This window comes from Saimiri boliviensis, chromosome 8, assembly GCF_048565385.1.
Source record: "Saimiri boliviensis isolate mSaiBol1 chromosome 8, mSaiBol1.pri, whole genome shotgun sequence".
NCBI lineage: Eukaryota > Metazoa > Chordata > Mammalia > Primates > Cebidae > Saimiri > Saimiri boliviensis.
Genome location: NC_133456.1, coordinates 96,484,286 through 96,509,420, shown reverse-complemented (window position 1 = coordinate 96,509,420; position 25,135 = coordinate 96,484,286). Strand labels below are relative to the sequence as shown.

The window sequence follows — 25,135 nt, the reverse complement described above, 5'->3', positions numbered from 1 at the left end:
GAGTTTTTGGACTGAGGTTATGGGGTTTTCTAAATATAGAATTATGTCATGTGCGAACAGAAACAATTTGACTTCCTCTCTTCTATTCAAATACGCTTTATTTCTTTCTCTTGCCTGATTGCCTTGGCCAGAAATTCCAATACTATGTTGAATAGCAGTGGTGAGAGAGGGCATCTTGTCACGTGCTGATTTTCAAAGGGAATGCTTCCAGCTTGTGCCCATTCAGTATGATATTGGCTATTGGTTTGTTATAAATGACTCTCATTTTTTTGATATATGTTCCATCAATACCTAGTTTATTGAGAGTTCTTAACATGAGGGGATGCTGAGTTTACAGTAACTGAAACAGCACGGTATGGGTATCAAAACAGACACATAGAACAATGGAACAGAACAGAGACCTAAGAAGTAGCACCACACATCTACAACCATCTGATCTTTGACAAATCTGACAAAAACCATCAATAGGGAAAGGATTCCCTATTGAATAAATGGTGCTTGGACAAAAGGCTAGCCATATGCAGAACACTGAAATGATCCCTTCCTTACACCTTATATAAAAATTAATGCAAGATGAATTAAAGACTTAAATGTAAAACCAAAAACCATAAAACCCTTAGAAAAATACCTGGGCAATACCATTCAGGACGTAGGCATGGGCAAAGATTTCATGATGAAAACACCAAAAGCAATGGCAACAAAAACAAAGTCGACAAATGGGATCTAATTAAACTAAACAGCTTCTGCACAACAAAATAAATTATCATCAGAGTGAACAGGCACCCTACAGAATGGGAAAAAAGTTTTGCAATCTACCCACCCAATAAAGGACTAATATCCAGAATCTACATGAAACTTAAACAAATTTACAAACAAAAACAGTCAAAAAGTGGGCAAAGGATATGAACAGGTACTTCGAAAAAGAAGAAATTTATGTGACCAAGAAACATGAAAAAAAGCTCAACATCTCTGATCATTAGAGGAATGTAAATCAAAACCATAATGAGATATCATCTCATACCAGTCAGAATGGCAATTAATAAAAAGTCAAAAAACAATAGATGCTGGCAAGGCTGTGGAGAAATAGGAACATTTCTACACTGTTGGTGGGAGTGTAAATTAGTTCAACCATGTAGAAGACAGTGTGGCAATTCTTCAAGGATCTCGAACCAGAAATACCATTTGACTCAGCAGTCCCCTTACTGGGTATATACCCAAAAGAATAGTTCTACTATAAAGACATGTGCACACATGTGTTACATTGCAGAACTGTTTACAATAGTAAAGACATGGAGCCAACCCAAATGCCCATCACTGATAAGCCGGATAAAGAAAACATGGTACATATACACCATGGAATACTATGCAGCCACACGAAAGCAATGAGATCATGTCCTTTGCAGGGACGTGGATGAAGCTGGAAGATGTTATCCTCAGCAAACTAACAAAGGAATAGAAAACCAAACGCTACATGTTCTCACTCGTAAGTGGGAGTTGAGCAATGAGAATACATGGACATAGGGAGGTGGAGAACACACTCCAGGGCCTTTTGAGGGGTGGGGGCAAAGGGGATGGAGAGTTTTAGGACAAATACCTAATGCATGCAGAACTTAAAACCTAGATGGCAGGTTGATAAGTGAGGCGAACCACCGTGGTATATGTATACCTTTGTAACAGATCTGCACATTCTGCACATGTATCCTGAAAATTAAAGTAAATGTTTTTAAAAGATACACATTTTTAAAAAATTCTATTTGCTAAGCTATCTGGTCTGTGATTAGCTTGTTGCTTTTATGGAGTTACAAGCCTCAGTGTAATTATCATAATCTCACTCTTTTTAAGAGTACTTTTAGGTTTTAATTTTCCCACACTATCTCCCAAATACAGTCAGGACCACTGGGAAGAGCTTTGGAGTTCTTTGTTCTTATGACCTGCCTCTCCCTCTGGGCAACCTCTTTGAGCCACTGTTCAGGAGGTAGCAGCAGATACAGGGGCCCACATCTCTTAGAGTGGCACCTTGCTTCACACTGAACTGTCTGGGGATGCTTGAGGGAAAGGATGGCTCAAGTGCCATAGACTGCTACTGTTCTAACTTAGATTGTGTTATGATCTTGAATGTTTCTTCATTTACTGTATGCCCTTATGACATTTACAAAAACTTAAAATGGCTCTTTATTTTTAATTTTCTGATTTTTAGTAGTTACAATTGTTTCACTGGACAACAAATTGATGAGTTTATCACACTACCATTCTGAAAATGAGAGTCCTAGAAAATATTTAAGAAAGAAAGAATCAGTCTTACTGCCTAATTTTATGAGGCCAGCATTATACTGTCAACTGAAGAATTGGAAGATTCATAAATTTGGGAAAAAAGGGCTTTATTTCTCAGAAAGGGTTGCAGTCTGGAAGCTAGCCATCTGTAGGCTAGGAAGTATGGCCTCCAGCAGAAGCCAAAAGCAGGCACTTTGAGGGAGGGAAGGATATGACAGGAAATTTATGTGGAGGGAATTGGCTAAGTATACATATTCATGAAGGGGTGGCATATGCATGCGTAGTAGGTTATTATGTATGTAATATGCATTCCATGTTTGCTTTAGGGTGGATATAGCATCTAAATGTACTACAATTAGATCCTATACATGAAAAGGTGAAGCAGAGGACAGGAAGGCCCTCAGTGCATACAGCCTCAGGAGATTGGCCAGAACCATTCCAGGTCAGGCGGTCTCTTATCAGAAAGGAATGATAGTTGCTGTGTTGAAACCACAAAAGTGATGAGTAGCATTAAGCAGTTGGTTGAAATAAATAATGGAACGAGTGTCTCAAGAGGGCTGGTTTCTGTTTAATCTTTAGGAAAGAAAGGCTAATGGCAGTTATAAAAAGAAGAGGTGTAACGACACATGTCCAGTTTATCCCATCATGGTGGGGGACTCCGTTTTTAAGGTTTCTCTAGGGTCTCCTTGGCCAAGAGAGGGTCTTTTCAATTGGTTGGGGTACTTATGATTTTATTTTTATTTCTCAACAATGTCGAAAGAAGACAAAAACAACACGAGAAAATTGAGTCTAACATTCCATATGAACTCGGATGCAAAGTACTTCACAGAATATTAACAAATTAAATCTAGCAATATATAAAGATATTAATACATCATGACTAAATGGAGTTTATTTTAGGAGTGAGTGCAAGTTCATTAAAACAGTAAAATGCATTTGTTAAAATATTAAAATTCTTTGTACCATAATTGCATTAACAGAATTAAAGTGGAAAAAATCATGAAAGCCATGCCAAAATTCAATACCCATGTGTGATAAACACTGTCAGCACACTAGGAATAGTGGGAATTTTATCTAATAAAGTGGGTACCTATCCAATTTAAAAGTAGTAAGCAAGAACTTTGGTCATTGTACAGAAGCATATACATAAAATATGTTCAACATATTTAGTCTTTGGGGAAATTTAAATTAAAACCACAATGAAATACAATTAGACACCTGCTAAAATGGCTAAAATTAAAACACTGATAGTACTGAGTATTGGTGAGGTGGTAGAGCCAATTGAACTCTTATACACTGCTTAAGACAGTGTAAAACAGTTCAGTTACATTGGAAACATACAGCAGTGTCTTATAACATGACACATACACCTACCACATAATCCAGAAGTTTCACTTGCAGGCATTTGCTAAAGATTAGTGTTTCCAAAAGATTCAAGCATGAATATTGATAGCACTTTTATAATGAGCAAAGTGGAAACAGGGATGAATATTAGAAAATCAGAGTTTCTGCTTTTGTAGCCTCACAAAAAATATAGTCTAGTCTAGCTAATGGCCTTAGAACATTCTTAGAATAAACAAAAAACAATTGAATAATAACAAAGCCAAAAATGTCAACTATAGAAATTAACAATCATTTTTCAGAAATTTGAGTAAAAATCTCATATCTTCTCCTAAAGACAGAATATATTTAGATAACTTACAAAGGCTGTCTTTGGAAGTTAGCTGCAGTGATCTGTTTATATATTATACCTTTTGATGCAGCTTTGTTTTGTAATGTTTGACTACAGCCAGGGTAGAGAATTCATTTTCAGTGCTGCTCTGTTATTTAATTAGTGTATCTCTGGTTTAGGAAAATTATACTTCAATTTTGTTTGATTAAAGAACATTGAAGTCTATTTTAGCATTGTGTTGCAAAGCTATACATAATGATTTTTTAGTCTACTATTATAAAAATCCTCTATTTAGTTTATCTTGGTGATTTAAAATTTGCATAGGCTAAATATGACATAATTCATTCACCTGGATGCAATTATATTTAAAAGGAAAGAAGGTCATTTTTATTTTTTATTATCTGTTGCCTAATTACACAGTATTTGCTTTTCATTTAAGATATTTTAACTCTTCATATTTATTTTTTAAAACTCGTATTTTAGTTTGAATATTATGTCACTTTTCTTTATATAAGAAAGTCATTTTATGCTAGTTGAAGAAAAGTATATTTCACAAAAGATCATATTTGAAATTTCACTAATTCTAAATGAAGAATTAGAGAGTTCATGGTATGTTCATATCTGGAGGTTCTTTGGGAAGATTTTCAGACACAAAGTAATTTGTGGTGTATTGATACTTGTCAGCAGTCTATTTAATAATTTCCATGTTGGTCTATTCACTCCCTCCTCCCATTTCTTTTCCATTTTAATCAAACTCTTCTTGAAGTTTCATTCAGAAAACTTTTTCTATACTGAAAATTATACCACTGGTCCTACTTCGATAACAGTCAGAGAAATGAATTCCCTGTATGAAACAGGTAAAGGAGGGGTTGGGCAGGGTTCAAGGGGAGGGGATTATTAAGAACTTCAGTTTCTCTCGGACAGGGTTCATGTGAACCTCACCTAGTGATTTCCCTAACAGCAGGTACAGCCATAGTCAAACCGATAAACTGACATACATTCAAAGGAAAACAATTGAGAAAATATTTGATTTTAATAATTTTGTCATTTGTGATTTTCTGGTCCTAATCTCTTAAAAATGAACATAAGTGGGGTGTATCTTTTCTCAGTGTAAATTAAGTAAAATGAATTAATGAATAAAACTTGTGTGTCTCACATAATATAGAATGAGAATTTTGTGACTTTTAAGAGCAGGAGTCTAGATTTACATTGACTAACTTACTGAGCTATAAATACTAGAAGTTAACAAATCTTAGGTATGTGTTCTTTACAAAATAGATGCACAAAAGATAAAAGCATTTCTCCTTTCTCTTTGTTCACCATCTCACTTCCACTTCCAGAGAGAAATATACAAAAATGTCGTATAGAACAGTCTCAGTATTTTGAGGAGACAGGAATTGGGAAGTTCTGTTTCTGATACCAGTATTGCTATTTCTTCGCATTTTGTTGTTGTTGTTGTTATATGCTCCCAAATCTCTGGCTTCTAATGTGAATTATTTTTTATAACATACATAGCAAACAATATAGTAGAAGACATAAAGGAGATAAGGCTTTTTATATTTTTAAATATACTATGTGATTTATATGTAAAATTTGAATATCTTATTTTATAACTTATTCTATTCCTTTTATATGTTAAACTTTGAGAATGATTTTGAGTTTGTTTTTATTTAAGTGCCTTTTATCTTGAAAAAGTAAGTGGCTATGCTTATTTGGAATAGAAATGTTGTATTAGTTCGTTTCACGCTGATGATAAAGACATAGCCCGAGACTGAGCAATTTACAAAAGAAAGAGGTTTAATTGGACTTCCACTTGGCTGGGGAAGTCTCTCAATCATGGCAGGAGGGAAGGAGGAACAAGTTACATCTTATGTGGATGGCAGCAGGCAAAGAGAGGAGCACTTGTACAGGGAAACTCCCGTTTTTATAACCATCAAATCTTGTGAGACTTACTTTCATGAGATCAGCACAGGAAAGACCTGCCCCGTGATTCAGTTACCTCCCACCAGTTTCTTCCCACAGCATGTGAGAATTGAAGATGAGATTTGTGTGAGGACACAGCCAAACCATATCAAATTAAGTCATATAGCACCTAAAATTGTACTTTATTATTTCTATAAAATACTTATATAAATGAGAATATAAGAATATTACAGAATATATAGACTAATAGATCATATGTAGGAATTACTATCTTAGTTGAATTTCTCAGGTAACTAATAACTCTTTAAGGGAATTTACCAGGTGAAATTCAAGCCACAAAACAAATTTTATGGGGAAAGTTTGTTTATATGCTTTAGATTTCTATATTTATATTTTCAGAAAGATTTGTGTATTCATCCCTTTGATAAGGTACTACTGCTGCTAGTGGTAATTGTGGGTCATATTTTTGGTATGTGAAGACTATTATTATGGCCACTTGTCTACTATTTCATTGTCTGGAAATGTTCAATTGTAAGTTTTTCCCATATTGTTTGCTTAGATCTGTACAATAGAGGATTATCAAAAAAAATTTTTTTTTTTTTTGGTCACCACTGACTTTTCCTGGAGTTCTTAGGGAATTGGTATTCAGGTCTTTCACCTCACATTCTAGTGTGACTTTAACTGGTCTGTCTTTCTGAAGAAAGCAACTTACTGCATTTTAGTGTATAATCAATTGTAAGGGTATGTCCCCTGCACTACAAGCCAACTCAGTGGCTTCTACAGAATTACAGTGTTTGTAGTTATTAAAGTGAATAGCATTTTTTCTTTTTTACTATTAAAAATGTCCTGCTTTGGTTTTAATATACATACGTGTTTTAAAAAGTCTAGAGACCTTAAGTAGTCATAGTAATAAAATGATTTAATCACCATCTTACCAGGGTCACAAAATATTATCTTAGTTTGGAGAAAAGCCTTTCTTGTATTACCCCCCCACAACAACAACAAAAAAAAACAGTAAACATACAGAAAAAGTTGATAAATTTGAATCAACCGAACCACCCTCCCAAGCGTACTTCAGTGTTCCAGAAGACATCATAACCAAAGTAAACATACCAAAACAATCTGTAGAAACTATTGTCAACATACATGGCAGCAGATTTAATACTCTCTTTTAAACTTTTTATCTTTTCCCTTCCAACTCAATGTTATGAGCCTCTCTGTGAAATTCTGTAATACTTGGCACTTAAATATTTTACCGCATAACTATAATTCAAGATCTGACATACAATCTAGGTAATTGTGTTTTACCCTCTAATGAGGGGATTTCTCAGCCTTGGCACTGTTGACATTTTGGCTTGGATAGTTGTTGTGGGGGGCCTTTCCTGTGCACTATTGGATGTTTAGCAGCATTTCTGGCCTGTAGATGCCAATAACAGTTTCACAGCCTTGATGATAAAACATATTTTCAAACATAGTGAAGTGTCCACTGGATAAAAAATCTTCCCCAGGCAAAACAAAACAAACAAACAACAACAGCAACAAACAAAAAAGCAAAGAAACCCACATAATGGTTATAAAATATCCTCCAGGCCAGCAAACAAACAAACAACAATAACAACAATCTTAAGCCTTTTGAGAACAGAAACTGTCCTAGTCATCTATGATGCACATGAGCACCTAGTCAATGCTTTGCATATAGTAATAATTCAATAAATAATTGTTTATTTTAAAGGAATAAATTATGTCTTCTAAAAATCCATTTTCTTAATCAAAAGTATTACATTATGAAAAAAATTATATATAAACAATAGTAAGACATTTTCTATGTCAGTACCTCACTTGTGTGAAAATGTACTGGGTATAAAATTCAGTCATGAGTAGAATGATTTTATTCTAAAATGATTTTATTAAAAAGTAGACCTAAAAAATAGGTTTTTTATTTATTACTTTTTTTTAGAGATAGGGTCTCACTCTGTGGCCCTGGCTGTAGTGCAGTAGCTCACTACAGCCTCGAACTCCTAGGCTCAGGCAGTTCTGCCTCAGCCTACCAAATAGCTGAACCTCTGGTATGTGCCACTATACCTGGCTAATTTTTATAAAAATTTTTTTAGAGACAGAGGTCTTCCTTTGTTGCCCAGGCTGGTCTCTAGCTCCTAGCCTCAAGTGATCCTTTCACCTTGGCCTCCTAAAGTGCTGGATTACAGATGTGAGCCACTGCACCCAGCAAACTTAGTTTTTTTGCTTTTTTTGTTTGTTTGTTTGCTTGCTTTTTGTTTCTAAATAAACAGCTTGCAATTTAAAAGACACAATTTTTCAGGCAATTTTGAGTAATTCTGTGAGCCAGTAATGCTAGGCCACAGTGGAGCCAGTCTGACCTTGTATTCTGCTTCCAGGGAAGCAGTATTTTGTTTATGCAACTAAAAGGGCATTCCCTTTTCTGATACAGAAGGAAGATGGCACGTCATGTAATGCCAGGCTGTGCAGGCTTCTGTATAACCTGAAAGAAGTTTTCTTTGAATGAAGAAATACACCACTTGTAAATGTCCCTCAGTTTGTTAATCTTTAATATGAAGATGTTGGTGGTGAGCTTTAGAGATAATCATTAAACTGATTAGAAATGTGCCTGGCACAAAGTAAGTATGCAATACATCTTAACTATTATTATCTAATCCACAATATACCAGAAGTGTTCAGGCATCCAGTAAAATCTAATCACCCTATCAGGAAAAATTAGAAACTGTATTTAGTTTTTCAAATTAGGTTAATAAAAATATACATAACTGCTCCCACCTTTTGACTTGGGTTAGAAGAGATTCAGGGAAATGATGGTTTCTTCAGTTCTCAAGCAGATGGGAAAGGAGGAGGCCTGGAATGTCAGGGTGGTGGACAGGAACACCACAGTCAGAAGGGAGCCCTGGGAGGTGTGTCAAGGCTGAAGGCAAAGACTAAGGGATTAGGTATCGGAGGATCCAGGAATTGGGTGAATGCTTCATTGGGACCTTCTCTTGTTCCAGGGCCATTTGTACAGTTATCTTCTCTCTTCTATTAATATTTGCTGCTAATATCAGTATTTCTTTTTTCTGCAAACACAGCTCTTTTGATAGTTTTCTGTGGAATTTAATGTTACCTAAGTTTGGAGAACACAGATGTGGAAAAATCCTCTACCCTATTCCTTCCTCCTGTTTTTCTAAGTACATTCTCCCTGTTTGGGGGGTGGGGAGGGGAAGAAGGATGCTGAAGTACATATGGGTACATGATATTCTAGATAGTTTTCTAAAATATTATTTGTAATCCTCACGTCAATGTATTCTGAAATTTTGTCAATTTTTAAACTAATATACATACAAAATAGTAGATAACTGTGTTTTGAGGTGATAGACTCTATCGCACTATTGATTAAACTATCAGTAATCAATAATGCTTTTAAGCCTTAGATCCTAAAATTTGAGAATAATTTGTAGAATCATAATTCTTATCCTTGAATTTGAAAATCAAGCTCCAATGCTTCTCCAAATTTATTTTCTAAAAATTAATTCATTTGAAAATTGTGTTCTAGGAATTAATTTTATACAGGTATAAGTTTATATGTTCATTGTATTTATTAAACCATAAAGATAATGGCATTAATCATTTGAAACAGAACATTGGAACACTTAAAAATTTTTGGAAAACCTTTTCTAGCAAGAACATAGAATGTCACATGTATTTTCATATCCATCTTAAAATATTCTTGTTTAGCTATGCAATGGCGGATCAGTGACTGACCTTGTGAAAGGATTTCTGAAGAGGGGTGAAAGAATGAGTGAGCCTCTAATTGCCTATATTTTACATGAAGCACTAATGGTAAGGCAATTTAAATTGTTTGTGCATTAATTATGAAGCAGCTTCAGTTAAAAAAAAAGTAGATCTATTTTTAGAAAAATACCACTACTTTAGTATTTATTGATGCAAGAATATATGCAAAATCTGACATGTTCAGCATAGCTAATTCTTTTTTTCCACTATAAATCTACTCTCGTTATACTAACAGGATCTTGAATTCTGACCTCTTAAGTATATTTCTGAGACTGTGATAGTGATGAAGGTAGAAAACTAATAACAGAATTTTTTGGCCATTATCTTAAATAAGTATATGAAATATTTTCTTCCATTGAAATGAACACATTTGTAATATGATATTTTAAAGTGGAAATGATGTACTTTGATGTGACTAACTCAGTGTGAAACATTTGAGTGTCTGAATGTTAATTTTGACATGTTTCCTATTGATTTTGTACAAGTACATCATCTAAAAATTTTTGTAATTTGATGCTTTTGTTAAGAGTTATTTTAAAAAAGAGTTATTATATCATTATATATTTCCCATCTTCTAGGGACTTCAACATTTGCATAACAACAAAACTATCCACAGAGATGTGAAAGGAAATAATATTCTGTTGACCACTGAAGGTGGAGTGAAACTAGTAGATTTTGGTAAGTTTTGTTCAAAATGCATGAGTTTTAACTGCTTAATGAACTAGTATGATACGATTTGATCTTTTTTGAATGACTTTCCTTTCTAGGTATTAAAGTAGACAAAAAATCAGTAATATCTTATTGAGGTAAGAAGTGCAGAGATAATTTGGCAAATGAGAGATTCCCAGAAGAAAGTGACTTCTTTCAAGTCAGCTAGTTTGTGCTCATGTAACACCAGTGTAGTAACATGAATAGTTGATCCTCTAAAACAGACAGGATCTCAAATGATTACTATAAGCCTGTAATGGCAATCTCATGGTTCCTACTACTGATTGCTTTGCAAATGGACATATATTCAGGATTTTGAGATGTGAGGGGAAATTTTCATTATCATCTGGGAGTGTTTCTTCACTCCTAAGGAGACACAGGAAAAGATGGTCTCTTTCTTCCTCAGGACTGTTGTGTGTCTTATGGTGATGCCTGAGACTGCTGCAGTTACCTGTGACTAAAGTGCTCTGTCCTGAGCAGAAAGCCAACTCTGAGAAAGGCAGAGCTGAGAGAGGGGAAGGATGAGGGTGTTTGATGACATCATTGAGCCACCAAGTCAACTTTGGGGCCTGCCTTGTCTCTGGACCTTTTGTTATGTGATATAATAAACTACCATATTTACTAAGCTTTTCTGTGAGAGTGGGTGACAGTAATCCTGAAGAAGCCTCAATATCCTTCAGTCATTATTCTCCTTCCTTTTTGTACTCTAGTTGGGTAAGATATCCCTTCTTGTGCTTCTGTAACCTGTGTATACTTCCATGTTTGCATTTATCATATAGAATTATAATTATACATTTAGTCGGTTAAAATATATAAAGATACTTAGAAATATAGGTGGACAGACAGGGTCTTTGAGAAGTAGGACTGTGTCTTAGTCTATTTCTTAGATCTAATGCTTTGAGTATAGAAGTTCACTGAGTGTTAGTTGAATGAATGAATCTTCCTTCATTTTGCATTTTGGAAACTAAAGCTCAAAAAGTTAATGGGTTAATTTTTAAAATTTCTTTAATATCCAAGTGCATAGCTCTCTAACATTTTGGCTTAGTCCAGGAATGAACTTCAGAGCATCTAGAGAGGAATGGATGAATACTGTATCCTCAAATAGGCATGTGCATAGGTTTTTTCTCACCTGTGCATTTGAAAACTACTGAGCAGCAGTGAATTTGTGAATTCCTAATTAATAACTGGAGTGTACTAGTCTATGTTGCTTATTAATAACTGGGGTGTAACTCGTCTATGTTGCTGGTTAATTCAGAGCCTTGAGCAATCTTTCTGGGTTAGCGTACTAATAAGGGCTTCTGCTTGAAATTACGATAAAACATTCTTCGCTTCTCCACAGGAAGGGCCATTATTCTCTCCAGAAAATAATTCTGGCTATACTCTAAGACAGACTCAAATGGAGAACTTGATATTTAACTTGGGATCTCATAATTACCTTGCTCTAAAAAATAGATACAATAAGTATAGCATAAATTGAAAATTGTTAAAACAAGTATCAGTAAACAACTTTTTAGCCATTAAAGAAAAATTTGGTAAACTGGAAGCTTTGAGAAATGTAAATTCCTATGATTTCCTTCAAAATCAACTAGATTAAAAACATATACTTAGGTAACAAATAAGGCAACCTTTTATATGGTACTGTTTTAAAAAGTCATAAATTGGAGTAGTTAAAATGAGAGCTTTGGTCTTAAATTATTTGATTTACAGATTTTCGGCAATAATTAGAAAAGAGGGCCAGTTGCTTATTAAATGCATTCCTAGTGTCTGACACGATAATATTATTAATTACATATACGATAGTGTTTATAATATTTCTATTCTCCACAGTAAGAGGACATGGATTCAGTTTGCCTATAGTGATTAGTAGGTTGTGTGAATTAAAACCTGAGGATGGGAGGTGTGTGCATTTATAGTGAAACTCCCTGAGGGCAGAAAGAACAAGATGTTGTAAACCACAACTTCCAGAATCAAACTGAAAATCAATGTCCTCATTTTATTTTTAAATCAAATTTTCAGAGAAAGCTACAGCTGGGAGTAAAGGGTTTTCAAATAAATTTTATTTGAATCTCTCACTTCTTAAGTATACTATCAGTTCATTATTGGGTACTGAAGATCTTAAATGGCTACTAGGCACCTCATACTCAGAATGTCCAAAGTGGAGCTGCACTACCTCATCTGTCTCTAGAAATCTGCTACATATAAAGAGTGTCTTGTCTTAGGAAATCACCCACATCTACTCATTGCTTAAGACGAAAATTTTAGGCTCATCCTCGAGTCTTCCCTCGTTTTCACCTCCCACTTACACAACTTAGTCACAAAACTTGTCTCTCTGTTAGATATCCTCAGATTCTATCTTTACTACTCCTGCCCTAGTTCTACCCCTCATCTTTTGCCTGGGCTTCTGCAGGCAAAAGTTACCGAACTCTGTGAATCCTAATCTCTTTCCCTTCCTTCCAGTCCTTTCTCCACACTGCAGCCAGAGGGGTCCTTTCAAAAAACACATCTGATCCTGCCACTCCCTTGTTCAGTATCCCATTCAATGACTTCCTCTATCCCTTAGGGAGGATTTTTCCTTATGATCCTCTGTGCTTCTTTCATAACCTTAAATGCACCACAGTCTTTCCCAGTCAGAGATCTTACACTTGTAACTTGGAAAGTACTTTAAAATTTATTTACATGCTTTTGTTTTCTTGCCTGAGAAATGATCTTCACCCCATTGTGCCTGAGACATCTCTCTGTTTGGTAGCAGGGAAATATTAACATTTATTCTAGAAGAAATGCAAATTGCAAAAAAAAAAAAATGACTGAGGTAACATTCAGCTTTTAGCATTCAAAAATAGAAATTTGTAGCAAGCCTATCTCCTGAGCAAAGACTATCTTCTGAGGAAGGTCTTGTCTAAATTGCTTTACCTTCTCATTAGCATATGGAGAGAGAGTTTTCAGGGATACACCATAGGGTTTTATATAAGAGAGGATAGAAAGAAGGGAGAAACCTTTTCCAATTCTAGGGCCATTGTGGAAAGATAAAACAGGGTGAGGCAGGGCAGTGAGATGATTTTTTTTTTTTTTTTTTTTTTTGAAACAAAGTTTCATTCTGTTGCCCAGGCTGGAGTGAAGGAGATGAGCTTTTGAAAAGATAAGGAGGGCAGGAAGGAGCTCTTACCTTCTGTGTTAGTCCGTTCTCACACTGCTATAAAGAACTACTTGAGACTGGGTAACTTGTAAAGAAAAGAGATTTAATTGACTCACAGTTCCACAGGCTGTGCAAGAGGCATGGCTGGGGAGGCTTCAGGAAACTTATAATCATGGGAAAAGGGCAAAGGAGAAGTTGGCATATCTTACCATGGTAGCAGGAGAGAGAGTGAAGGAGGAAGGGCTGCACACTTTTAAACAACCACATCTTACAAGAACTCCCTATCACAAGAACAGCAAGGGGAAATCCTCCCCCATGAACCAATTACCTCCCACCAGGTCCCTCCCCCAATACTGGGAATTACAATTTGATACTACATTTAGGTGGTGTCACAGAACCAAGCAATGTTACCCTCACACTTACTACACTCTCACTTGACATTCCCGGGGAAGCCACTTGTAATATTCTGCAGTCCTACCTGGGGTGAGCCACATCATTGCTAACCAAGAGAGAAAGAGTGATCAGAAGGGAAATACTCAAGTTAGCTTCCCCAAACCCTTAGCTTTAGTTTCCAGAAACCTGAAGGTAACTGAGAATCTGGCTGGATAGTTTCTAGAGGGGTTTTTCAAAAGATAAGGGGATGTATAATGAGGCACTGAGCAGATCCCCTGGACTGACTGTGCTGTGTCTGAACAGGAGTCACGGCCAGACCTAAGTGTTCTCAGCTCCAACTGGAGAAAACTGAGACTTAATCTGCTGGAGGAGCCACAGGAAGCCCTGTCTGCACGAGCTCCCTGGAGGCCGACAATGGCCTAGGTGGCCAGTAGGGCACCTAGAAGCTAGGCAGACAAAAGCATATGGCCCCAGACACTAGAGAGCCACCATGACCAAGGACCCTCTCTTTTCTCCCTCACACAAGATCTTATAAGAAGGAGGAGGGGCAGGCATGGTGGCTTATGCCTGTAATCCCAGCACTTCGAAAGGATGAGGCAGGAGATTGCTTGAGCCCAGGAGTTGGAGGCCAGATTGGGCAATATAGCAAGACCCTGTCTCTACAAAAATTTATTTTGAAAAATTACTCAAGCATGGTCACATGCACCTGTAGCCCCAGCTATTCAGGAGGATGAGGAGGGAGGATTGCTTGGGCCCAGGGGTTCTAGGCTGCAGTGAGCTGTGATTGCACCACTGCATTGTAGCCCAGGTGACAGAGCAAGACCCTTTCTGAGGAGGGATGCCATCCGAGAAATGCAGCACTTTTATTCAAGAGAGACTGAACCCTATCTAAAAGGACTTACAGATTTATTGAATTTGACTGAGCTTTCTTTTTCTCCCAGCCAGTGGGCAGGAGCCTGGGGAAAGGTCGTAATAGTTATAGACAAAATGAAGAAATTACAATTTCTTTGTGTATGTAAGAGTAGATTCTGAACTTTTTGACCAGTTACAAACATGATGGTTTTTCTGTATAGAAACCTTCCCTTTCCTCTGCACCCAGCTAACTTCCGTTTGCCTGAGTTTTCCACAACACCCTGTACTTCATTTAGCCAACCAGTTGTCAGACTTTACTGTAATCATATATTTTATTTGAGAGCTTTCTCTGCTAAGCTATAGGTTTCTCTGTCTGGTCTATCACTTTGTCCCTAGAATCAAGTACAGTGCTGACATTCTGAAAGTACTTAATAAATGAATGAGTGAAAGAAAGGGAGGACTTGCCATGTAATTGTATGACAATGAGAAATTCACATAGAATCTCCAAGTGTATCAATCTGATTATCTACAAGAGTGAAAAAGTCTCTACCACCTAAGATTGGTTGCTGTGAAGAGTAAATGGGATTCTAGAGGCAAACTACTTAGTATAATTACTGATATTTTGTAATTCAGAAAATCTGGCTGTTACCATTATTATGAGATAATATTCCTACTCAGCCTGTAGCTCAATGCTGTACACATAGTAGGTGCTTAATAAATAGTTGCTAAATAATGAAAATCTGAATTTCCAAAAGAGGTGCCAAAAACAAGAACAACAACCCTCTGCTGGAGTGAGTTCAATATTACTTTAATATCAAATGAAGCTATCTAATTACACTGAAAGTAAGATTCAGTTTGCTAATGCTTATTATAAATATAGCCTTTGAGAAAACCTTTTAGTTTTTTGTTAAGTGGGATATACTTTTACAAAAAATCACCAGACACCTCAGAGAGCAAAAAGACAAGCGAGCTTATAAATGTTATTAATGAAATGAATTAGCTGTCACTGGCATATGATCAATCAATAAATAATATGACTTCCCAGGAAATAGATCCCTTCAGGCAAGTGAACTAATGTTTGGGAAAAAAAAATCCTTATTTTGAATAGAAGATGAAAGAGACTAAATTTAAAAGACAGCCCTTAGTTCTCATTTCTATGGATTTCTCTCAGGGGAACTTCATTTCTAATAGGACATTTAATATTTCAATACAAAAGTACAGAATGTACTTTTTGTGATTTATTTAGACCTCATTCTTATGACAGAATATTTTATGGTTTTTAAATCTCTTACTTGCATGCCCAATTTTAGACCAAATCCCCAATGCATAATGTAGGTCAAAGAGAAGTTGTGATTTGTTTATTAATAACCTACTTTTTAGCACCAAGTAAGGCAGTACAACCGAACTTAAAAACTATGAAGTGCCCTTAAATCATTCCTTTCTTTCTGAATAATTTAAAACAAAAGCCATTAGGTTGGACAAGCAAGCATCAGAGTCCAGGTGCAGCTCAGTAGGCAGTTTGGAGCCTGAGAGGGGTGAGGAAGGTGTCTGTGCTGGCAGGGAATGTTGGGTTCCCAAGTGCAATGAGAAGCGCATCCATGTAGAGTGATCGGGATGACCCTATATGGGGACAAACTTCATGTAGATGAGAAAGTCATCTGCATAGGGATCAGGGTGGAAAGAGGAGATTGGTTACCTAAAGGAGACTTGATACCATCAGGAGATATACTGAGGACAGCGGGAGGCAGGTTTCTTAATAGAGAAAAGAATTACAGTGATGTTGGATTGGAATTGGAGATATCAATGTGAACTCACTATTTTACTATATATGTATATACACAGATACAAAAATAAATATGTGAATGCGTGTGTGTGTGTGTGTGTGTGTGTGTGTGTGTATGTACATATTACCTAGCTAATTCCACTAAGAGAGTGCATTAAGAGAGCACATTTAGCACTTAGCTTTTGGCTTTTAAATATAATTCTTTTTGAATATGATTCCTTTTAATTAAATGGAATCAAGGATTCTTGGAGAAAGGCTGATTTTAGGGCTCTATGAGATGAGCCTGGAACTTACTCATAGCTTCAGATTGGCTAATCTGAAGCAATTCTCATTCTCTGTATCTGGGACAGTTTGAGCACCAAAATACTAATATTGCCGGTAATGATACTAATTCACTGAATGCAATAAAATATCCATTAATCCATACTGGCATACATACATATATAAGTAAATGAATGGGTAAAAGCAAAAGCTTTTCCTTACAGAAGAATGCTGATGAGTAAAGATAGAAGTAATCGTGTAATTTTAGAATTCATCATTTGGTAACCATCAATGTAATAATTAATTCATCCAAAAATTTCAATGGCTGCTAAAACTAGTGAGTTAAGTTTTGATTAGAAATAGGGTAGCCTAATTGTTTCAAAATATCTCTCCACAAAATACTAATTAATTACAAAAGAAAGAGGGAAAGATTACAGGGGAGAAGACTGGCAGACACAACCATTAATCAAGTACTCAAAGCAAACATAACGAATAATGAGAAGATGAATGCAAACCACACAGCACCTGAGAGGATGCAATGAGAAGACCTCAACATGACTTCTGTAATGTTCCTGCCAAAAGTAAAATTGTGAGGGAATATACAACAAATCCAAATTCAGGAACAGTCTGTAGAACAACTGGCCTGAAATCTTAAAAAAAAAAAAAAAAAAGTTCATGAAATTCAAGAAAAGATTGAGGAAATCCTTCAGATTGAAGGAGATTAATGAGATTTGACAAGTAAAAGCAACACATAATCCCAGATTAGATCTTTTTGTTGTAAAGGACATTTTTAGGACAGTTGATAAAATTTGAATGGGTTCTGTAGATTAGATGATAGAAATGTATCAGTGTTAAAATTTCTGATTTTGAAGGTTGTGTGGGGGAATATCCTTGTTTGTGGCAGTTACAAACAAATATTATGGGAGTGAAGAGGCATGATGTAGCCCACCTTACTCTCAGATGGTTCAGGAAAAAACGTACTTTGTAGTTTTCTTGCCAAATTTTCTCTAAGGTTGAAATTGTGTGTGTGTGTGTGTGTGTGTGTGTGTGTGTGTGTGTGTAATACATATTAGTTGAATGTTACAAATCTTGAAAATTTTAGAGCAAGTACTTTATAGAGTGAAATAATATACTGAAAAAAAAAACAGGAAAACCATTTTAAAAGTTGGCAGTTGTTAATGCTCATACCTATACAAAACATTAACATTTTACTCATCCAGAATACATTTTTGTACTTTGAGGAGGTGATCTTTACCTTATTTGGAAAAAAAAAAGGTCTTTATAATTCTCTTATTATATAAAGTTGAACCATGAATAAGTGGACTCTTTATTTTAGAGTTTTATGATTGAAGCAGAACCTGTGGGCTGAAGAGTTCCGAAACTGACCATTTTTTAATGTTGAATTAAGCTGTTTAACATTACAGATACTGGTGTATGTTTTAGTCAAAAACCTTTTCATTGTAAGAACTAGACACCCCAACTACCTCCCAAAAAAAAGGCAAAATACAAAAGGCAGTCTCACAGGTGAGAGAGCAGGGCCAAGGGGACTGGATCTGGGACAGATAAGTGAAAGGCAAGAACCAAGACTGCTTCCTGCCTCCTACTCTCTCACCGAAGAAACAGTCTCTTTTCCCTACTCCTCAGGTATGGATCTGCAGAGCATCTCTGGAGTTTTTATGTTGCTATCAAGTTCACTGAAAAACAGAAGCCCCAGCCTCCTTTGTTTGACTTCAACACAGCTCTAGAAATTTTAATAAAAACTACCAAGTGTGCTTTTCTATGATGTGATAACTATAGGTGAACCAAGAGGACTTATGTTTTTAAGAATGATTTCTTTGTTCCTCAGTTCTTCTAATTGTAAAACAAGTGTTTTGGACTAGAACTAAAAGATCTTAGTCTGCAGTTCTAAAATTTTAATCTCCGAAGAGCTTTAAGTTAATAGAAATTATGATAGGCAGGAGAGAGAAAAATGAGAGAGGTAAATGGGGCAAAAAGGACATGGAAAAATAAGACAAGATATCAGTGATGATAGTGTACCATGAATGAGAAGTATGCTATATACTCTACAACCAATGTCCAGTACTGAACATATGTACACATGTGCATAGTCATCCAGGATTATATGGTACGTACAGACAGAGCTTGGTGCATATTTCACATGTCCAAAGCCAAGAAGAATGCGGCAAACATTGTGATGTTGAGGTCTTTAAAGAAAGCCATATAATTATCTTTATTATAAGATATGAACTAAGTCTTAAAGGAAAAGATCTATAGGCAGGAAGACTGGAGAGAGGATGGATTTTCAAGAGAAATCATGTGATTATTGATTGGAGAGGTGATTGGAGTGAGCCAGTTACCTTGAATCACTGTAGAGACTGAATGTTAAAGCTGGAGAGAAGCTTAAATATCATTTGGTATATTAAGTACAGAAACATCGAAAGATTTTTTATCCTTATTATATGCAAAATGTCTGAATATGAATTTTTTGTTTGAAAGTATATAGCATCTGTGAAATTCACTAAGTAGTTTTTAATCCAAAAGTGATAATCATTTATTTATTTCAGCCCCCTAAATTAAACAATGCAAAAATAAAAGCCTAGAGAAGGAAAATGACTTGCTGAAGGGCACACTTTAATATTCCATTTGCTAGAAATGTACAATGGTTTTGAAATATACTAACTGAAGAGTTTTGCATTTATTTGTTAAATACTATTTAATTAAGTAAGATTGTCAAATATAGCATTCTACTTATTTTGTGGCTTTTTTTCTTTTCTTTTTTTTTTTGACATCTCACTCTGTCACCCAGGTTGAAATGCAGTGGTGCAATTTCTGGGCTCAGTGCAACCTCTGCCTCCCTGGCACAAGGGTCTATTTACATATTAAAGATGATTGTTTCTGGCCTAGGGTAGTGGCTCACACTTGTAATGCCAGCACTTTGGGAGGCAGAGGTGGGTGAATAGCTTGAGCCCAGGAGTTCAAGACTGGCAACATGATGAAACACTGTCTCTGCTAGAAATACAAAATAAAGTTAACTGGGTGTGGTAATATGCACCTCTAGTGCCAGCTAGTCAGAAGACTGAGATGGAAGAATTACCTGAGCCCAGGAAATTGAAACCGCAATGAGCTGTGATTGCACCACTGTATTCTAGCCTGGGTGATGGAAGTGAGACTATGTCTAAAAATAGAAAAAGATGATTATATGTATACTTAGTTTACATTATTTAAATAAAAACTATTTCAACAAACTGGAAAACGTAGAGAAAATGGACACATTCCTTTAAGCGTGCAATCCTCCTAGATTAAATCAGGAAGAAATAGAAACCGTAAACAAACCAGTAACAAACAGCAAGATTGAATTAGTAATTTTATAACTGTCAACAACAAAAAAAAGTCCAGGACTAGATATGTTCACTAAATTCTATCAGGCATTCAAAGAAGAATTGACCAATCTCACTGAAACTATTCCAAAAGACTGAGAAAAAAATAATCTTCCCTAAATCATTCAATGAAGCTAGTATCACCCTGATACCAAAAGCTGGAAAGGACACAACTACAGACCAATTTCCCTGATGAACATTAATGCAAAAATCTTCAACCAAATACTAACTAACTGAATCCAGCAGCACATCAAGAAGATAATTCATCATAAGCAAGTGGTTTTCATTCCCGGGATGCAGGAAAGTTTAACATGCACAAGTCAATAAATGTAATAAATCACATAAGCAGAATTAAAACCAAAAACCTTATGATCATCTCAATAGATGCAGAAAAAGCATTTAACAAAATCCATCATCCCTTTATGATAAAAACTCTCAACAAACTAGGCATGGAAGGCACCTATCTCAAAATAATAAAAGCCATGTATGAAAAACACACAGTCAACATCATGGGGGAAAGTTGAAAGCTTTCCCCCTGAACAGGAACAAGACAAGTATGCCCACTTTCACCACTCCTATTCAACATAGTTCGGGAATTACAGAGCAATTAAGCAAGGGAAGAAATAAAGGTCATCCAAATTGGAAAAGAGGAAGTCAAATTTGGTTGTTTGCAGATGATATGATTGTATACCTGGAAAATCCTAAAGACTCCTCCAAACACTCTTAGATTTGATAAACAGATTCAGACAAGTCTCAGGTTACAAAATCAATATGCACACTTCAGTAGCACTGCTATACACCAAAATGACCAAGCTGGGAATCAAATCAAGAACTCAATCACTTTTATAACAGCCGCAAAAAATAGTTCAAAGAAATAATGGCCAAAATCACACATAAAATACACCAATGCTAATTAATGATAGCTGATGAGCTAAAAAAAAAAAAAAAGTTTTAAGAAAGTTTATGAATTTGTGTTCAACCAAATTCAAAGCTGTACTGGGCTGCATACAGGCTGTGAATTGGAAAAGCTCAATAAAGAAAAACTAACATAAATCCTTCTTAAACTTTTCCAAAAAAAGAAAAGGAGGTACACTTCCTAACTTATTGTGTAACACATGCATTACCCTCATATCAAAGCCAAAGACACTATGAAAAAGAAAACCACAGAACAATTCTTAAGAATATGGATACAAAAACTCTCAAAAACTTTAGCAAACCAAATTCAGCAGTATATTAAAAGGATTATAAACCACACACCAAGTAAAAGTGAGATTTATTCCTGGAATGACGATGGTTCAACATACAAAAATAAATCAATGTAAGATACCACATTAACAGGAGGGTTGTCTGAAGGTTATCTGAAGCAGCTCCAGCAGCAGCCACAGTGGCTTAGACTCCCCCGCCTTGGACAACTCGAGACACCTGCCCATTTTCAGCAGACTTTCCAGCTCAGATGACCACACTGGGGTAGGGAGGGACCCCTGCCTACTCTACTACCTACCTCCCACCCACATCCCATACCCTCATCTCCCTACCCATCCGATTCCCCACAACCCCTACATTAACAAAGTTAAGCTCAATTCCTTTTCCCCTAAAACCTTGGAATGCCCCATTCTCTCCCTCTCATTACTCCACCTAAGGTAAGGACAAGTCAATTTGTCAGTAGCTTCTTCTGGTCTGAAACTCTGCCCCAGATTTTATAGCCCACTTACCATGCATAACAAAGTCCTATATTTTGTTAGTAGATGTCTTTTATTACTGGCTTAAGCCTTAAGTGCCAAATCACGAAAGGAAAAGCAATAACAGTTTGCAGAAGCAACTTAGTGCTCTGTAATCTTTGTCACTGTGACTACATTACCCCTTCAGCACCAGAGGGCACCATGGCCCTCCCAGAGAGCCTCTACCCATGGAGGAAGTGGAGGCCAGAAACCAGCAGCCCTCTCCACTGGTGACACAACTGCACCTCTTTTATTTCAGTCTCCAGCACATGTATTACTCCTCTCTTCCCAGTGTCGCCTCTTCACCCTACCCCCCAGCCTCTTGGGATAGTTGTTGCCACGCTTGGATTTTGGGTGAAACCTGTCTGACATTTTAAAACTTTATTCCTAATCTGAACCCCTGTTGACTAATCTTGCCTGGGTTTGTGTAGGTCTGCAGGAAGAAAGGCTAAAATGAAAATTTTGACTGAAGTGGGACTTTGTGGTTTACATTTTTCTTTTCTTAAGTGGACAGGAAGGGGAAGCTAGAGGGACTATGAGAGACTAAATTTTGATGATAAAGTTCCCTAGGTCATATGTGACATCTTTAAAAAACAAAAGCAAAAAAGAAAAGGTAAAAAAAAAAAGGAAGGGTGAGCAATTAATAGTATTCATTTCACATACAATATCTGTGTAAAATGATTTCCTGTAGAAGTAGCTTTAATAATATTTGCTCTAAAATACTGTAGGTCTATCTGTAGAGCACTCACGCCATGCCTTTTTCCTTGGGTTTTAAACTTCATATAATTTTCAGAAATTGGAGAGTAAAACTTTTGCTTGTTACTGTACATCAATATAAAAGACTTATTTAACTTAAAAAAATTCACCAACTTAAATATTAATCTGATTTCAAAACCACTTTCACAGAAATATTTAGAATACAGTCTTACCAAATACTGTTTGACTTACGGAATAGGGAATGGGATTGCTGTGTAGCCATGGAACAGTCTAGGAAGCCTTCTTGGGTGACCTAAAATAGCCATGGCCCTCCTAAGTTGACACATAAAATTAGCTATCACACTGTCTTAACCTCATCAACAAAATAATAATATGATGGTATAACACAATTTAAGACCCCTTTATATTAACAAAACTGTATATTTTTATAGTTTCAGTTCTCATTCCTATTTTGTTATTAACAATGACAAAACATGCTTTTCTCTCTGCTCTACTGAGATGTCAAGGGTTATAGTAAAGTGAGTTCCCAGAAGCTGTCTGGTCTATTTGAGCCACACTGAAAAGCACATATTTGATGTTTCTGCTGTCTTCCTAAGACCCTAAGAGTTTTCTTGACTACGAGGATGAAGCCTGCGTATTTCTCTCCCTAGAAATAGGACTTACGTAACAGGGAATGGGGTTGCTGTACAGCCATGGAATAGCCCAGGAAGCCTTGCTGGACAGAACTAAAATAGCCTGAAAATTCCCTAGCAAAGCAAAAGACTGAAGAAGCATTTACATAAACCTCTACCACGTTCCTGTGGCTTTGACTTTTAATAGATTATTGCCTTTTCTATTAGAGTGTTTCCTGTTCAGCCTTGGTCCTTTTTGACCTCTTTTTCCTTGTCATATATTCTCACTATCCCAACATTCTGCCTGGAATTTTCCGTCTATCAGCTGTTTCTCTCTTGAGATGATTATGTAACTGTTTACTTGGTGATTTATTCCTTCAGCTACTCTGTAGACAAGATGATTTTCCTAATCTTCTTTACTTCCTAGGTCTCCTGAACCCATGCTTTGGATCCCTGTTGCCTTTTAAATTAATTTTTGTCAATCATTTTGCATTTTTCTATCTTCTTAGCTATTTTTCTCGTGGGAATTTACACTAAGTAAAAATCTCATTTGTCCTCAGGAGAGTGACTTTCCTTTCCAGTTTAAGTTTGCTAACCTGAAAATGAGCAAGTTAGAATTTATGACCATTAAGTTATCTTCTAGCTGTGAAACTACTTGATTGTGTTACTTAAATGATCTTGAGTCTTAGCAGTCATTGCATGCACTCAAAAAACATAAAATACAGTAAATTCTTTCCTCTGTCACTTGTTCATCGTTGAGTATGTGTCCTGTTTTTAATGTTACACTCCTCACTCCTCTGCCCAAGTATATTTCCAATACTGAAACACTCATTTGGTTGCATATGGGCTTTGAATTTCCTGGTAAAAGTTGAATGCCATCTTGGAGAAATATAATACATCTCCATTTCAAATCTCCATTAGTACCTTTCTTCTACTTGGCTTATAAGATATGCAACCAGAGCCTAAAATTAATGTGACTTTGAGGAGGTACTTTTCAAAGCAGGAAAATCAGGTAATGAAAGCCCATGATTTGGGTTTAACCTATCAAGTCCTGAGCAAGGTGAAAGGTCTGTACAGTCAGATCACCAGGACTCCTTGTGTGAGGAGCAGGAGTGTGAAAATCGAGAAAAGAAACTGTACTCCTAATTCTCTTCAAGGTCAGTTATGAGTGGTCTAACAAGGTAAAATTAATCAAAGGACATGACTGAAATAATTGGTTATACCTCTTTGTTACAGTTCTTTAGTCTGTAATCTCTCTAGAGGAAGAGTATTTATTCTGTTAGTGGTGTTGGTTTAAATAGATATAGTTGATTTGAAACTTTCAGTCAGATAAGGTGTGATTTGCCAGGGTTGGTAGATGAAAAATAATTTATGAAGATTCATAAGTCACCTACTATGTGCATAACATCATGTAGGACATTCTCAAATTCACTGGAATTTGTTAGTGGGGAGGGAGAAGAATAGGGCAGAGAGGAAGCACACCATTCAAATAACAGTTACATGCCAAAATATGTAAAATTGTTTACAATGTGGAAGATAGAAATAGGGATCAGTATAACTGAAGCAGATTAAAAGCCAGCATGGGGGAATTAAGACTTGAAATGGGGCTTTAGGAAGGAGCAGGATTTGGAGTTGAGAAAGAAAATAGGAGAACCATTCTGTTTTTTGGTTTTGCAGAAATCCTGATTTAGGATCCTTTAATGTGAAGTTAGGTCCACTGGCAGGTTTGAGGAAATAGAATTTTAATATAGCAATTGAAAGCTCTTTATATGAGTATTTAATGCAAAAAGTACATTTGTCTCTTCCTCCAGGTGTGTCTGCACAGCTCACCAGTACCCGGCATCGTCGGAACACATCCGTAGGAACACCATTTTGGATGGCTCCTGAGGTCAGAGTTTTGAGGGAGACGAACATAATAGCT

General features: G+C 36.2%; 1 protein-coding gene across 9 annotated transcripts in view; it reads left to right on the top strand.

Moving 5' to 3' along the window:
• MYO3A (myosin IIIA) overlaps positions 1-25,135 on the top strand; it is a 235,110-nt gene that overhangs the window by 38,603 nt on the left and 171,372 nt on the right. For all 9 annotated transcript variants that reach the window (XR_012518908.1, XM_074404907.1, XM_074404908.1 and 6 more), the window contains 3 exons: positions 9,605-9,709; positions 10,240-10,339; positions 25,026-25,102. Coding sequence is in view for 8 of the 9 variants with exons in the window: in XM_074404907.1 (XP_074261008.1) it covers positions 9,605-9,709; positions 10,240-10,339; positions 25,026-25,102 (282 nt within the window). In the remaining variant the exon portion in view is untranslated. The remainder of the gene's footprint in view (positions 1-9,604; positions 9,710-10,239; positions 10,340-25,025; positions 25,103-25,135) is intronic.